This window comes from Netta rufina (genome assembly GCF_964035555.1).
Source record: "Netta rufina genome assembly, chromosome: 14".
Taxonomy (NCBI): Eukaryota; Metazoa; Chordata; class Aves; order Anseriformes; family Anatidae; genus Netta; species Netta rufina.
The window spans coordinates 10,456,271-10,472,898 of NC_140137.1; the positions used below are offsets into that span (position 1 = coordinate 10,456,271).

General features: G+C 52.3%; 1 protein-coding gene across 1 annotated transcript; it reads right to left on the bottom strand.

The window, feature by feature from the left end:
* Positions 1-6,736: 6,736 nt before the first annotated feature.
* Positions 6,737-9,407, bottom strand: DUSP1 (dual specificity phosphatase 1). The gene is made up of 4 exons (XM_084295621.1): positions 8,936-9,407; positions 8,642-8,790; positions 8,303-8,522; positions 6,737-7,768 (listed from the first exon to the last, which is right to left on the bottom strand). The coding sequence occupies exons 1-4, from the start codon at positions 9,303-9,305 to the stop codon at positions 7,398-7,400; spliced, it is 1,110 nt and encodes a 369-aa protein (XP_084151747.1). The 5' UTR covers positions 9,306-9,407; the 3' UTR covers positions 6,737-7,397.
* Positions 9,408-16,628: the final 7,221 nt, after the last annotated feature.

The following is a 16,628-nucleotide window of genomic DNA, read 5'->3' on the forward strand; positions in this document are numbered from 1 at the left end:
AAAAGGAGTCAGAATAGTAAAAGACTAGGACCAACAGGTTTTTTTTTTTTCCTCCTTGCAATTAACTTTGTTCCTTTCTGTTCCTCCCAGGCAGTAGGGAAGGGTGGGAGCTATTGTTCAGTGCTGCACAGCTGGCTCCTTGCAGGGCTCCCAGGGGCAGGCAGAAATCCTGCAGCTCCAGGCCCCCGGCTGACACAACAGCCATCCCAGCCAAGCCACAGCAGCCGACAGGGCTCATATGTGAGACCAGCACTGACCTCCCCGCTCCACCTGCACCCATCACAGCAGGTGCTGCAGTTTGTGGAGCTGTTGGACTCCTCACACCGAGCTGCCAACAAGGCCCAAAGATGCTTCCAGAGGTCACCTCCTCCCCTGGAGGGGCAGAGGTGCTCCACCTAGACCAGGCAGTGGGAGAAGCAGACTTCACATAGACGCGGCCGTATGATCCCACTTAGGCTCTAAAAAGGCCCGCTTGGCACCCCCTAATACCACAGCCATTAACTGAGAGCCCTGATCTCTTGCAACACCATAACGAAGCCCAGCGACGCAGGGGGAAATCCCACACGTGCCCAGACCCAGCCCGGGTTCGCAACTGCTGGTGTCACAGCCGACATGCACGTAGGACTGCTGACTTCTTGTTTTAATGTTAAATCACTCAAAAGCAGCAAAGTTCTCACCTTGCTGTCAGTCATTTTGTACAGATGGATTGCATATGAATGCAGGATCGAAAACAGTCACATATGATAAAGAGTAGATGCAATTTCTAAAACGTTCATCATGCAAAAGCCCCCTGATATATGCCTCCAATCATAAAGATTTAATTGCAGAAAGCAATAAAGGATAGAAGTCATCAGTTGGTCTGCAAGTATTGCAGTGTCAGGAAGATCTATTAGTTAATGAACACCCACGGTTTATATCCTCTATAAATTAGAAAAACCTGCCGTTGGAACCACAGTGCTTGACCCCATTGCCAATTAACAAAATCATAACAAGATTTAAAAGAACAAGATAACAATGTGCAAGCAAATTTACCATAAATTATATTTCAACAAGAGTTTAGGGAAGACGCTGGAAAGAAACAACCTATTTCCAGTATGTAAAAGATGTGAAAAAGCTATTTTTAGATATGTCCACCAAAATTGCTATGGGAAGGAAAAAAAAATCACCTTTCAAATGAAATTAGTTAATATCAGAAGCTGGAAGTCTAAATCACACTGCAGTTGATCATTTAGTACAAGTGGGAACTACATTTGGCTCTGGGAAAAGAAAAAAAAAAAGACATGTATGTGAAATTATAATTATCTTTTAAAGTGTTATATAGTGAGTATTTGTAGCCAAGTGGTTACCAAGATCAACAGTGACTACGTCATATCAGAGCGCTCTGGGAGCTTGTTTTTAAATACAACGTATGGTTTGGAAACCAACAAGTACTGAAATGAGAGGGACTGGTGTCATACAACCATTTTTTGAGAAATGAAGCGTTTTTTGCGGCACTTGGGATAGCCCCTGCGTGGATGTTGTAATGAACTGGCTGATGGCCGTTCCCACAGACCTGACTCAACCACCACGAGCAGAGGGTACCCTCGGTGAGTTTGCTGGTGGCACAAAACGGGGAGGAGTGGCTGGTCCACCAGAAGGCTGTGCTGCCGTTCAGAGGGACCTGGACAGGCTGGAGGGATGGGCAGAGGGGAACCTCTTGAAATTTAACAAAGGCAAATGCAGGGTCCTGCACATGGGGAGGAATAACCCCCAGCACCAGGACAGGCTAGGGCTGACCTGCTGGAGAGCAGCTCTGCAGAGAAGAACCTGGGGGTCCCAGTGGACACCAAGCTGACCATGAGGCAGCGTTGGGCCAAGAAGGCCGCTGGTATCCTGGGCTGCATTACGAAAAATGCAACCAGCAGGTCAGGGAGGTGATCCTCCCCACCAGTCAGCCCTGCTGGGGCCTTGCCTGGAGTGTGGTGCCCAGCTCCAGGCCCTCCAGTGTGAGGGGGACGTGGAGCTCCTTGGGGGCATCCAGCAGAAGGCCAAAGTGATAGCATGGGAGGTTCTCATGTGAGGAAAGATTGAGGGAGTCTCCTTCCCTGAAGATACTCAAAACCCACCTGGACGTGACCCTGTGCAACCTGCTGTAGGTGACCCTGCTTGAGCGGGGGGGCTGGACACGGTGACCTCCAGAGGTCCCTTCCAACCTCAACCCCTCTGTGACTCAGTGAACGCCAAGCAAGCCCTAGATAAGTCAGGGAGAAGCAAGGGAGATGCTAACACCTACGGTTAGTAGTTGTGCTTCATCTCCATCCCCACACACCAAGCGTGTTCACGAGCGTCCCTTCTTATAGCTCTTTCTGCCCTCAACCCCGCAGAGCCCAGCGCCACCACAGAGCGCCTGCCATGGGGACAGGGCCACCCGCCGTGGTGACAGCGGTGGGAAGGGAGCTGGAAGTCACCTGCGGGCTGCACCGAGTGTCTCATCGCACCCACTCATCTGTCTCTGAGCAGCGCCCCGGAGGGGAAGCCCAGAACGAGTCATTTCTGCGTCTCGCAGGAAACGCACGCAAATGTAGGATCCTGAGCGAGCCACGCAGGAAACCCCCAGCTCGACGGTGTCCTGGGGGCTCAGGCACATCCCAGGGTCTCAGCCCTACCCCGGCCTTGCCATGGAGTGCCCGCGAGGCTGGGGGCACGCACAGCCCCACAGGAGGGATGCGCAGCCCCCACAGCAGATGAAACCCTGGGAATGGGAAATTCCCAGGGGAAAAATCCCCCAGAGGACAGGCCGTGCCACACCTTGTAAGGACAAAGAACAAACCTGCCTTCTCCCTGGCTTTGGATGCTAGTCCTAAAACGAGGGAGACAGTTTGCTCTGTGACTGGTAATGGAGCCAGTCTAGATCCACGTAGGACCCTGGCACTGCTCTCCTGACAGGCACAGATCTGCACACTACACTTCCAAAATGGGGAATAGCTCTCAAAACAGGTAACCTTTACCTGTCCTGGGTACCAGGCACGTCCCTTGGGTATTGCCCTCAGCTTTACATGCCACGATTTGCACAAGAGCAGAAGGCACAGACCTGAGCAGGTCCCACGCAGAGCTATCTGTCCAGGCTGAAGTCCTCGGAGTGACGCCAAGTGTCTCACCAGAACACCAGCCCCTGCAGCTCACACTTCACCCCCAGACTCTCAGCTCTCTCCCTGAGGCCTGCCTTCCCTCCTTTAACACCTTGGTCCACTTAACCCTGATGGGTGCTAACTGTGCCCACCTGTCCTGGTGCCTTGGCTGTGCTCTACACGTAGGAAAGAGCACGTAGAGGGGAGGCTACATGTGTCCACACACAGTACAAAGCTTGAATAATCTGTTCTTTCAGCATGGATGTTTTAGCCTGGGTTTTAACTGTTTTCCCTACCTGTCTACAGCCCTGGATCGGAGCAGATTTGGGAAAGCCAGGATTGCACTGAAATGCAATTTATGCAATTTCCAAATGCCCTTTCTGCTGTCCTGGAGCCAGAGGGGAAAAAAAAAAAAAAAAAAAAGTGGTAACTGGGCAACTTAGATTTGCCTGTGTATGATCAGGATGTAATGTTCTTTTTGAACCTAAATGCACGACACAGCCTTGTGGCCCTGCTGCTCTGATACCGGGGTGACTAATGCAGGACAGTCCCTAAGCAGCCGTGTGCCCAGCACCTCTCGGAGCGCTGATTACAAAAGAAAGGCAAAAGCTTTGAGACAAGGGGATTACCCCAGACGCTCTAATCTGGAGCTGGGTCTGCCTGTCATGTGATAACCGGGTACACCACATCCCCCGGGTACTGCCTTTTGCAGGGAGCATTACATGCTGCTCGTGTGCTGTGCCCCCACGGGGGTCCTGTGTTGCCTGCGCCCACCCCTCGCAGCTGGGACACCACGTGCGATGGGCTTCACGCCGCTGCACCCATTCTTTGTGTGTTTGCACCCAGCTGCCCTCCTTGTTCGGCCGTTTTGGGGACCTGAAGGGCTCTTGTCCGTGCCTCCTGTTTGCCTTCGGTGTGGGTGAGCAGCTCCTGGGCTGGAGGAACGAGGCTGGGAGCCAGTTCCCGAAACGCGAAAAAATGTCTTTTTATCACTTTGTGACAAATTGGTGTGTCAGCAGCAGGAAGTGATGTTACTGCCGTCCTCAGCAAAGGGAAACTCCTCGTGGTTTCCATGGGGACATATGCAACTGTATAATTATGGGTTTATATAAGCCTAAGCCCTACATACACCCGCTGTGTGCCTGGTTTCTGGGGGTCTCGGGCCCCCAGAAGGGGGGCAGGAGCTCAGCTGAGCCCTATTAGCACGGCAGGGAGCCGGGATAGCGGGAATTCAAAGTCTGGCCAACCAGGGAGAATAAATGAGGGGGCAGAAGGGAAAATGCCCCCCAGCATGTGCACAGGGAGCAAAGTTCAGCTTGGCTGTGTCCATCCATCTCCCCCAGAGGACACGTTGGCACACTGATGTGGCGTTTGCTCTCTTGCTTGCACCTCTCCTGCTTCTGGTGGCTGTTGTCTCCCCCTTATCCCTCACTTGTACGGCCCAGGAGCACTTTGGGATCAGGGCACGATCCTGTTCACAGATGATTTGCAGGAATCTGGGGGCTGGGAGCACCGCAGGACTCGGGTGGCAGCAGGAGGGTCGCGACGGAGCCGGCGAAGGTCGCTGCGAGCCGACAGCGCCTCTGGGTGCCCTCAGCGGCTGGCTCCGAGAGCCCGGCTTTGTGCTGAAGCCGCTCTCTGTGCCCCTCTGTCAGGTGCCTGCTTAGGTTATAAAGCTGATCGGCTGCCAGGTAATGAGTTTTATTGTTCCAAGAAACACATAAACAACCTCCCCCGGCTGACGGAGAGCGGATTTCTGTTTGAACTGTGATTAACAGGCAGGATTTTTTTTATCAGTTGCACGGCCAGGGCTGCCAAGGTTGTATTTTTCCACTGAACGAGCTCTGCTTGGCTTTGAAGGTGAAAGTTTGTTCCACCGTTTGCTGCAGGTAAAAAAAAAAAAAATAAAGGCTCACGTTTCCAGAAAGAGCCTTGTGCATTTTACAAGGAATGCAGCGCTGGGTGCGACCCCATGGAGCAGCACAACCTGCCCAGGGACTTTCCATGGAAAGAAGAAAGGGGTTCTGCAGGCTCTGCAGGAAGAGAAAGACTTTGGGGGAGGACAGTGCGCTTTGAGGTGCTTCACACTGCAGAAAGATGACTTTTAACTTCGGTTCTTGGAGCCTGGGGAGCTCTCCTCACTTCCCTTTTAGCTGCTCCATTTGTTTTTATCCCTTGGCGTCAGGTCGGAGCGCGGCGCTGACGACAGAGCTGCGTCTGCGGAGCAGCGCACGTGGAAGCCTTTCAGACGCAGCGCTGCATCATCCCGGCCTTCAAGGGCACCTTCGCTTCAAGGGGCCCGGGATTTAGCACCGCGAGCGCTCCAGGTAACTTGCAGGGTTTCAGCAGGAGGCTGTGGTGCTCAGCACGCCTTCGGTTACGTGACAGGACTGCAGCTGCTTTGTGCTTAAAGACCCTCATTTATAAACGTAGACTTTGGATTGTAGCGATTAGGACGCCTTAATATTACACAAAGAATCATAAACAGCTCTTATCTGCCTGAGCAAATCCATTTTTGACAGGGCAAAAGCAGCACGTGACTCCTTGAACTTCAGCGATGCGAGGACGGGCAGCTTCCTCCTGGAGTGGATGCAGAGCCAGAACATCTGCTGTCCCAGCACCCCCCCACATCCAGTTAGCTGGCACTGCCACCACCAACTCGCTTTAAAAACAAGCCTCCAGCTGCAGTTCTTGCACATTAGCTGCCCCCAGTAAGGACATGTCACAGCAGCACTGCTGCCCCCACGCACCCCACAGATGTCACACCCCATCCACAGCACCAACCCCGCACCATTTGCTGCCACCATCGCCCCACAGCTCCTGCCCACGAGCTGCCAGCAGCACTAACCAGTTAGGGCTTGTCTCCCTGCTTTTTGTTATGCTGGATAAAACTCCTTGCCTCAGCTTAAATGCTGGAGAAAAGTCCAGTCTAGTGGGAATCTGCAGCCAGAGAATTTATTTGGGTCTGTGTAAGAAGTTATATGACCGCTGGTAAAAATTATATGACTGCTGGTAACCTGGCCTGTTGTTATGCCCTGATTTATCTCCAGAGATAGCACTGCCAGCCAAATATTTCACTGTAGGGATCAGAGGCGCTTTGAATTGCAAAAAGGAATTAAGGAGGCAAGACAGAAAAAGAAAACACCTTGGCACAAACTCAGCAGCACCAGAGATCAGCTAGCAACAGGTTAATTTTTAGACTTAACCTTTGAAGCATTTGAAGTAAACAAGCAATAAGGAAGCTTCTTCCTCCTTCCTGGGAGAGGACTATTTTAACTCCCCTGTAGTCCCTTGCTCAAGTCTCAGTTGGTTCGAACTATTACAGCTCTGTTGCCAATACTGCAGCCAAAGCCACCTTACAGCTGAGAGTCTGGCCTTGGCTGTTTGCCACAGCACATAATTATACAGGGACAAAGAGCTCAGGTTAAGAAATGGCAGAAGTTTCTAGTCAAGTATGTTGCTTTTAAACTCCTTTTTCTGTCTAGTTCAGTCAAGACCCTAGGAATTTGCATTACCTGGGGCCAAACACCATTAGAAATTCAGACTGACTCCTTTTGCTTGTTATCTGGGAGCTTGTAAAGAAGTTTTAGGACAGTAAGATGCACAAGACTTTAAATAACATATCCAGCTTTCAATAGAAATACCATAATTTATTCTGTTTGTATAAAAAAGTTATAGTCACGTAACAAAACTATGTCTTCATAAGAAGAAATATATTATTTCACATCATAAATAAATCAAACATACAACCCTTGGCAACTCAAAAAGCACGCGCCTGGTGCTTTCATGTCAGTGCTTGGGAAACAAGAAGAGCTGACAGATATATACACAGGATTACAGTACCAAAAAATGCTGAGGTATTTAGTTTCTCTAGAAATGAAACTGTAAGTTCATGAAGGCAAAACAATGCTCTAATGTAAAAATAAATAAATAGGATTGTCATAAGAGGGGACAGCATCAGTGTTGCTTAAAGTGTCCAGGAATGGGAATACTGGTGAGCACACTACTAAATGTGCAGCAGGCTTAGGACAAACAGAAGACAAGGGGGAACAGCTCAGGATAACAGCGTCCTTTGCTCTTTGCGTAGGCATCCAGATATTGGCTTTAGAAGACAGCAGGAGAGTCTGTAACACCTAGTTCTCTGGCATCAGGTGAGCTCCTCTTCGTGACAGTGTTCTGGGATGCACGGATGGTTCCCCACAAGACATAAGTGACCGATGACACTGTCCCCACAGTTATTGCACTTCTGACACAGTACGTCTGAGTTCTGACTGGATTTTCACCTGCCTCTCAGCAGCTCGGGGAAGTGGTGATGGGACTCTGAAGGTAGCTTAAAGCACTGGACGAGGTGTGAACAGGGATGGAGACTGGGAAGTTAAAGACTGTGGTGGTCGATGCTCCTCTGTCCAATACCGACATAGCGGGGCTCCCGGCTTCTGCCGAGCAGTTGGGGGCAAGGACCTGCGACTCAAACTGGAGCAGCTGCCCCATGAAGCTGAAGTTTGGGGAGATGATGCTCCTTCTCTGCTTCACGAACTCAAAGGCTTCATCCAGCTTGACTCTGTTGGTCCTCATGAGATAAGCAAGGCAGATGGTCGCTGACCGGGAAATGCCAGCCTGGCAGTGCACAAACACCCTTCCTCCATCGTTTTTAACAGAGTCTGAAAGAATTAAAATACGCAGTTGGCAAACAAGTCCCACGGCTTCCAGAGGTGGGAAAGCAGTGCCTGCTGTTTTACATGTCTTTAATCCATCCCTTCCTTAGCTGAATAGGTGAGCCCGATGCTTTCGAGACAAAGAGAGCCTTTGTCCTGAGGGAAACAGCACTCTAGCTATTCTCATTCTGGGCTCCAATTCCAATTATACTAATAGGTCCTCCAGGTCACTTTAGCAGTCTCGCAAGATTACTTTAATACTGATCCGCTTAAGTTCACTAGCTCTCTTCTGCAAGACTAATGCCTCTTGATTCAAGATTTCAAACAGTTTTGTAAAGCCAAGATTATTCCTCTCAGCTGAATAAAATTAATGGAAACAGTCCCTGGGCATTTATCCCCTTGGAACAAAGGCTCCCCAATCTCAGATGAGGCTGCGCTGAGGAAGACAATACCACCCCCACCCAAAAAAAAGGAAAAAAAAAAAATCACTCCCAGGGTACACCACACGAGACAAAAGAACGGTAGAGAGAGCTCATTTACCTATGAAATCAATCGCCTCATTAAACCAGGAGCTGATATCCGCCTTGTGGTTGTCCTCCACCGGGATACTCTTGTACTGGTAGTGCCCTTCGAAGTGGTTGGGGCAGTTGGCTGAGACATTGATCAGCGCCGTGATCCCCAAGGCATCCAGCATGTCTTTCCGGGAGGCATGGTACGCGCTGCCCAGGTAGAGGAACGGCAGGATTTCCACGGGGCCACCCTGGAAGCGGACGGACAGACAGACAACCGGTCAGCACCGCTCGGGCAGCTCCCCATGGTGATCCCCAACACCCCTCGAGCACCCCGGGGTGCCGGCACCCACACGTCTCCCCCACTCACCTGATCGTACAGAGGGGTGCCGCAGGAGCTGCACCCCGAGTCGGCGCTGCCGGGGGCGCTGCTGGCGCTCAGGGGGAGGCTGAGTCCGGTGGGGGCGGCCGGCTTGGTGCACAGCTCGGAGCAGGCGGCCGAGAAAGCTTCGTAACCTCCTGCGGGGTTAAAGGGGAGAGGGGCGCGGGGTGAGCGCTGCGCGGCCGGGGGCGAGCGGAGCCCGCGGCCGGCGGCGGGGAAGGAGGAGAAGGAGAAGGAGGAGGAGGCGGCCACGTCCCCGAGGGACCCCGGGCGGCCACTCACCCTTGAGAAAGCAGATGCGGGCACCACGGGCTTCCCTGCAGAGGGTGCCGAGGGCCAGCAGCAGGGTGCTGTCCCTCTTGGGCAGCTCCAGGTCGGCGCTGCGCTCGTCCAGCAGCACCACGGTGTGCACCAGCCCCTGGCGCAGGCGGGAGCGGAGCTCCTCGTTGGGGACGACGTGCTCCAGGGCTAGGGCTCCCTTAGCCCGGCGGCGGACGATGGTGCTGAGGCGCACGTTGCAGGAGCCGCGGATGTGCGCCGCGTTGAAGGAGAAGAAGGAGCGGCAGTCCAGCACCAGGCACTGCGCGGCGCGCTCCTGCAGCAGCCCCCGCAGCGCCTCGCACTCCAGCGCGCACACCCGCAGGTTCACCATGGCTCGGTCGGGCCCCGAGGAGCGAAGCAAAGAACCAAAAAAACACGAAAATTTAAAAAAAACAACGAAGCGCTCCCGGGCGGCGCGGCTCGGCTCGGTACAGCGCGGCCCCGCAGCCTTATATCGGGGCGCGCCGCCGCCGCCGCCGTTTTCTCAATGGGGGCCGGGTCACGTGGGGCCGCCCCGCGGCTGACGTCACCTTGGCGGCGCGCCACGGCCCCGCCGGCGTGACGTCATGGGCCGCCGGGCGCGCGCGCGCGCCCGCCCGGCTACAACCGCGTGGGGGGGGTGGGGGGCGGCGGGGCGGGCACGCGTGGGGTCCCGCATCCAGCCGTGCGCGGGCACGCGCACCCGGACGCGTCCCCAAGGGTGTGCGCGCGCCTGCGGGCACACGCAGCGCTGCGTGGCTCCTCTGCCCCCCCAGCACCCCCCGCAGCCCCCCCACGGCAATTGGGGCGTTGCAGGGGGCCGCAAGGTCGCGGGGGGGTCGTGTTCGTGGCCGTGCTCCTGACACACGCGTGTCAGCACGTGTGAGCGCACGCGTGTACGTGAGCCTGATGCTGGCGCGGCGGTTCTGTGATTTGGGTTCGTGCATAAGCAAATAACACAGGTACAGGCACAGGCAAACGCGAATGTGTGCACACGGAGACAGGTATCTGTGAGGGCATTTGTTATGGAAATGTCTCTGAGAAGCTGTTCTCACGTTTTGTGTGCGAGGAAAAAATCTGTGGTGGTTTGTTTTCCGTTTCCCCAGATGTTAGGGCGGCCCGGTAACGGGCAATGAAGCAGCTGGAGCTCTGTTTTTTTTTTTTCCCCTTGGTAGTGTATCAGCGCTTCCCAAAAGTTCTCTTTTCCCCGTGGGCGACCGGCTGCCACCAAAACACTGGGGTGTTTCTTACACACGGCTTCCAGGCAGCGCCGCTTTCACTTCCCCTGTCTCCTCGCGATTTCTCCCCGGCCCTATGAGCTCCCCAGCGCACTCTGCCCTGGCCTCCACCTGCCCCCAGCACCATCCCTGGCTTCGACCCTTTTCCCACAGCCCCTTTCCAGCAATTCCTCCTTCCCCCAGCACCTCCTGCCCCTGCTGTGCTGCTCCCTGCTCGCCCCGTGCAGCAGGTAGCTGTTGTCACCTCTCTTCTCCAGCTGCTCCCCTTCCAAAGGAGCCCTCCCCATGCACCCCTTTGCCCCAGGGTCCCCTCCCACGGCTCAGGGTGCCTTTCCCAGCTCTGAGCTCTCCCAGCCTCGTGGGCTGCTGGCTATCAACTTCCTCAAACTTTCCAGTCGCTCCGCCACCAGATTCCACCAGTCTTTGGCCACCTCCAGCCTTCTCAAACCAGCACACCTCTGGATCTGGCCAAGCGCTCCAGGGCTTTCCAGGCTCTTGGCGTGTGACCAGGAGGAGGGGACACAGGGACGGACACAGCCGAGCGAGCATCGGCCCCAGCTCACCCGCTCGCAGCAGGGATGGCTCTGCTCTGCTGAGCAATGTTGGCTTTTTCTTTCATTTTTTTTGTTTTGATTTTTTTTTTTTTTTTGCCAGAACTGCAGCCTCAAAGCAGATCTGGTTTTTTTTTTTTTTTAAACACGTCCTTTAAAAATAAACACTGGCTTGCACTTTTCATTCTATTTATTTATTATTGTTCTTTTAACAGCGGGTTGGAAACAGATTGCGGGAGAAACATTCATATGCTTTAGTGCCGGGAAACAACTCCGCTCGACCACGTGGTCACCCACGCTGTTACTGGGACCCTCTGGTGGTCCACAGCCCGCTGCTGGGTGTGAAGAACAGCCCCCAGCAGCTGATGGGTGACACCCGTCCCTCCGTGTCACGCACACGTGGGCAGGGCACATGGGCTGTGCTGCAGCTGGCAGTGGCATCGCTGTGACAGCACCATGCATGGCAGAGCTCTGGTGACCTTGCCAAAAAGCCATCCCAGGCTGTGCTGAGGAGCCCAGCAGTGGGAATTAGCGATGATTGACGGCTTGCCAACTTTTCGCAGCAGAAAGTGGTACGGCAGATGGCCGTGAGGCAGGCCTTCATTCATCAGTTTTTCTCACTGCAATTCTCCTCATTTTGATGATGACCTCAGACCGTGCCCCAAACTTATGGGTCTGAGCAGGCACCGTCCTTCTCCCAGGGGACTCCATCAGGATGCTGAGCTCCTCCAGCAAGCCCAAAGCCTTCCAGAAGCAGGAGCACGGGCTGGAAGATTTGAACTCTTTAATGGAAAGTGGTATTTTAATGTGCTGCGCCACCAGTGCCTTGTCAGTACAAATGGCCACTGGCTCACAGATGGGGGTATCCCCATGCTGCTGACAGTATTTCTCTTCTTGTCCCAAACTCTTCTCCTACACAGAAAAGAAAATTAAAAGATGGAGTGGTTTTTTTTTTTCCTGTTTGGCAACCTCAGTTTTCCCCAAGTTTAACAACATTGCCGTGGGTGCCCCCTGCGCAGGTAGGCATCGTGCTCTCGTGGCAGCCGCCGTGCCAGCCGTGCTGCCAGCTGGCTTGGTGCAAATATCAAACGTGGGCCGGGCACCCTGGGCCAGGTGCCTCGGCTGCTCTAGGCCAGCACAGGGAAGATGTTCAGCTGAGGCCTTTGCGCAAGGGGAATCTGCCTCTGTGAGAGCACGCAGCGATGATAATCGCTCTCTGATGGACTTATTTAATTACGGGACTTTTGAATCTGCTCTTGTTTACACCCAGCGCAAATCAGGAAGAAAAAAATTAATCACATGTGGCAGTGTGCATTTAATCACTTATAATCCTGGACTAGCTATTTCCTTGCTTTACTCTATTTTTGTTTTCTTTTCTTAAATAAACCTGCCATAAGAATGAAAGAAAGGAAAATACAAAGCAGGACTGAAGTGCCTTTTAGGAGCTCAGGCTGACCTGAATGACATTCTTAAGGGCTTGATTTCCTGTCTTAACAAAAGGCAGGAAAGACAAAATTAACCCCTTCCTCCAAAACAAATCCGTGTTTGCACTTGGACCACAATGACATTGTAAAGGTAATAATAGAAACGACGGCAGTGCTGCCCCCGAGGGTGGGGGTGCAAGGCGATGCTTTTCTTTCAGCAGATGGGACCCGCTGCCGCGTTGCTGCGGCCCTCCTTTATTCCCTGGGCCTGAGCAGTTCCCATGTTACTCTGCCAAAATATTTACAAGTCCATAATGACACGAAAGGCCCATGAGTGTGATCCTCCGCTTGTGGGATTAGGGACTTCTTGGGAAAATAATTCCCTGACAATTTCATCATAATGCCGTAGCTGAGCGCGCTGTCGTCTTCTCAGCCCGGCCGGGGACCTTGCCGGCTTCCTTCAGAGGCTGCGGGTCTCCTGGTGCAGCCTGGCTGATGTTTATCTGCGAGGGGATAAAGTGAGGGCTGCGGACAGCTTCTGCACGGCCTGACACCGGTGCCAATTTGTTAGCAACTTGGTGACAAGCATAGATAACCCCTAGCCTGGAACTGGCCCATTGCACAAGCTGGTTAACCGGTAAAACTGGCTGCTCGGGCCTTTTAACCAGTCACCCATGGCCAAAATCAGCCCTGAACCGTTCCAGCCAACCCAGGATGACAGCACCGTTGGACCTGACCCCAGCCTGCATCTCACTGCTCTCGGTGCAAGTTTTGCCTGAATAAAGATACGGAGCACCGAGCCTCAGCACTTGAGACAGAGAACAAAAATTCATGTGGGAAAATTTGGAAACCGTGCTGGATGCATTTCTTCTGCATGTGTAACATTTTCTCCGAATTCAGTTTCACAACCCAGCGTTTCCTTTTGTAAATATTTGGACTTTGTAGAGGCACAAAGTCATAAGAAACAGAAGGAAAAAGGAAAGATAGGGGGAGAGAGGGAGAGTCAGCAAAAGAAAGAACAGAAAAAAAAGAACGATGAGACACAGAAAGGATTCAGTGACGAAAGGTTACAACAAACAGCGTATGAACAATATAGAATTACCGATGAGTCATATTGCAATGAAAACAGCATTTTTAATGCCTTTAAATCCTGCGATTGAGCCCTTTTGCCAGGGTTTGTTGAGCTCAGGGTGCCTCAGATTCTGCATGCGAGAGGTGATGAGGAGGGGGACCCAGGAGGCAGAAGGGGCAGCCCAGACAACACGAAAGCCAGATTGGGGCTGGGCCCCACTGCTGGAGACAGCCTGCAAACCTGCTGTGCGTGGCCTTACTTCTGCGTGCCACATCGAAGGCACAACTGGTCCTGGCTGAGTGCAAAGTGGTTGGGGAGCAGCCTGGGTATTTTCACCGAGGACATGTCTTGGGTATAGATGTCCAGCTGAGGAATGGGAAAAACACCCTTTTTCTCCACTCCCTGCTTTCCTGCCTGTCCCAGACCAGTGGCTGCCTCCTGCTCGAAGAGTCTGGGCAGCAGAGGGGCAAGAGCCCACACTCGGGTGGTGGGTGCCTGCCTGCCTATCCTGCACCCCTAACACTCTTCCTGGAGCTCCCCACTCCCCACTCAGGCCTTTCTCTGCTGTATTTGTAATGCAGGGGGCTGCTGGCTCCAAAACACGACAGCCCACCGAGGCAGCCCTGCGCTGCAGCTGCGGCTTGCCATCAGCTCTGCAGCTGCACTTAGTTGCACAAGCCGAGGTGCCCAGACAGCGAGCCTGGCATCATATAACCTAATACCTGTGTGTGTGTGGCTGTCCCAGGGCCCAGCATATGGCACCTCATGGCCTGAAACCCAAGGCATTTGGGAAGTCTGCCGCAGGGATGGTCCCCCATTGTCATTCTGCAAGTGTCTCTGCGTCTGCTCGAGCAGCTAACGCGAGGCAGGAGCTCTGCTTTCTCTTCCAGTGACTCACTGAAGCGCCTTGGGCAAGTTGCTTAGTGCTGCGTTTTAACATGATTACAGGCATTAGGCAGCCAGTCTGGGATACCATGGATTTGATATTCAAAATCATTAAATAACTGCCTCTGAAGGAAAATCTCTGGGAATTAGTGGCACTGATACAGTTCTCAGCACCAGGATCAGCTTAGTAGGGCAAATGGTTTCAGCAATTTAATCTTATATTTAATTGCTTCTATTAATCTGCTATGAATCATGACATGCACCAGGCATGAGGGTATTTATTCAATAAAATCACTGTATTCATAAAGTTCTCATATTTCAAGATGAAAGGTATTAGATCTATAGCAAAATATACTTATGGGAAATTATTCTTCCTACCGCCCCAGCGAGTGTTTTCTCAATAACATTGTCTAATGGCTAGGATGGCGAGGCAAGGCTTCTGTGGGAGGAGGGCGAATTTGAATAGAAAACAAATGACGTACCTTGCATCGAGAGGCAGGGAGAGGCGTGCTCTGCTCTCCAGAAATGTGAGCCACAGTTTATTGCCAGTCATGTGATGTCAGTGTTTTGTGGGCGCAGTGACTATGTATGAGCTTCCAATTCCCAGAACCATCAGCTCTCATAAAGATTGAGATAAGAGCTGCTGAGGCACTGCAATTTGCAGGTTGTTCTTCTGTTCTCCTTATCTGTGTTATCTTTACAGCGAGATGAAGGCATCATAAATGCACATGGCACACAGTAACCAGCAGGGAGGTGGAGGGGCTGGTCAGGGTTATTTTGGGTTGTGCCCATTAAGGCAGGGATACAGCCAGAGTCTGGCATCTCCTTACCTGTCCTGGAGGGAGCCCAAACCTGTTCTCCATCACCACAGCTGCATCTTCCCAGCAGCTTGCTGGTGCAAGGGTCTGCAAAGCCAGCACAACCTGCTACCGTGGGACTTCCCCAGCACAAAGACCCTGTCTGGGAACAAGCTTTGTGCCCAGAGCCCCGTGCATACCCGACTGCTCCAACACAGGAATAACCATGGGTGGATAGAGGCAGCGTGGAAGGCTTGAGGACTGTCAGGGCTAGCAGCTGTGGGGGTGATAGGAAGGTGCTCCTGCCTGCCTCTGCTGTCCTGTGCTAGGGGCAGGGGTGCAGACGTCGAGCTCTCGTGGCATGCTCCCAGGACTTACCCACACCAGTTTCCTCTCCATCAGCCCAACATTTGCCTCACTGTCCAATGGCACTGAAAAAACAACAAGCAAAAATATAAAACTGTATGGGGTAAGGTTTCTGCTATCAAAAATCACAACTCCCGTGTTCTTGGACTCTGGAGAGTGGAGACCCAAGAGTATACTTCATAAGGGTAGACATAAAAAAATAGAGAAGCATTTAAAGGAAGAAAAGCACAAAGAAATGCTAGTGTGTGTTACATTACACATACTCCATCTGTGTCTCAGTGTTCGTCTATTTTTTCTGTGCTTTTTTAGTATAGCTTCCAAGGTGTTTATAGCCAGTCTTTGTATTTAATTCATAGCCAGTCTTTGTATTTAATTCATAACTGTTAAAAAATATCCCCCTATCAGTAAATACAGAACTGCTTATTCATTTTCTGCTATGCAGTTTGTTAAAATATTTGCAATATGACATGATTCTCTCATGTGATAGAGTGAGGTGATGTTTGTGTGTAATAGCGGTTAGTGAAAACACAGTGTTAGTCATAGGAGAGAATAACTTGACTGTTTTGAATATGAAAACCTTTAGGCTGTGGAAAAAGCCAAACTTTGGCCCACTGTGTTGTTTTCAGAAGTATATGAGAACATATGGGACGGAGTGAGTCACGGTGCAGTGTCCTCTGAGCGTCAGTCACCTCAAGTGGGACACACTGTGAAATTCAGGAGAGGCATATAATGACCCGTTTCTTTGTCCATGAAACGCCTTGTCACAGCCACCCAGGACCTGTCCGCGTTGCTCATGCCCCATTTGACTTAATAAAACACAAAAAACTGTTTTGTTTTATCAAAACCCAAAACCTGAGGCATTGCCTTGCTGTGAAACCTCCTCCCCTCAGGTGAGTTTAGGAAATATTCGCGCTGGCTTTCTCCGAAGTGTTGGACAAACTGTTTCTTGACAGGGATGAATAAGAAGTGAAGTCATACGGCAGAGCTGGCTGAAATGAATTTGCCCAAACATGGGGCGTTTCTGCGGGAGGGGGGCACGGGGGGGGGGGACGGCCGTGCTGTGGCTCTTGGAGCCCGTCACGAGCTGTGATTTCACCTCGGCCGCCGCGCAAAGCGCTCAGCTCTGTTCAGAGAGAGGCCCAGCCAAAGGGACTCTCACACTAAGGCGCTTCTTAGAGAGTATTTTTTTACAACTGCTGCAGTGTAAAAAAAAACCTCCCTTCCTCACTAAGCGAGAAGTAAACGCAGTGGGGTGAGGGGAGCCCTGAAATGAGAGGGGTTGAGGGTCAAGGGAGGCTTTTCTGCCAGTTTGGCAGCCCCTGGACTACACAAGCAGGTGGAT

Excerpts from the sequence above, each read along its gene's own strand:
- DUSP1 (XM_084295621.1), bottom strand. The coding sequence starts at position 9,305 with ATGGTGAACCTGCGGGTGTGCGCGCTGGAGTGCGAGGCGCTGCGGGGG. Across the intron at positions 8,523-8,641 it reads GCACCCCTCTGTACGATCAG|GGTGGCCCCGTGGAAATCCT; the intron begins GTGAGTGGGGGA and ends GTCCGCTTCCAG. Across the intron at positions 7,769-8,302 it reads TGAGGCGATTGATTTCATAG|ACTCTGTTAAAAACGATGGA; the intron begins GTAAATGAGCTC and ends TAATTCTTTCAG.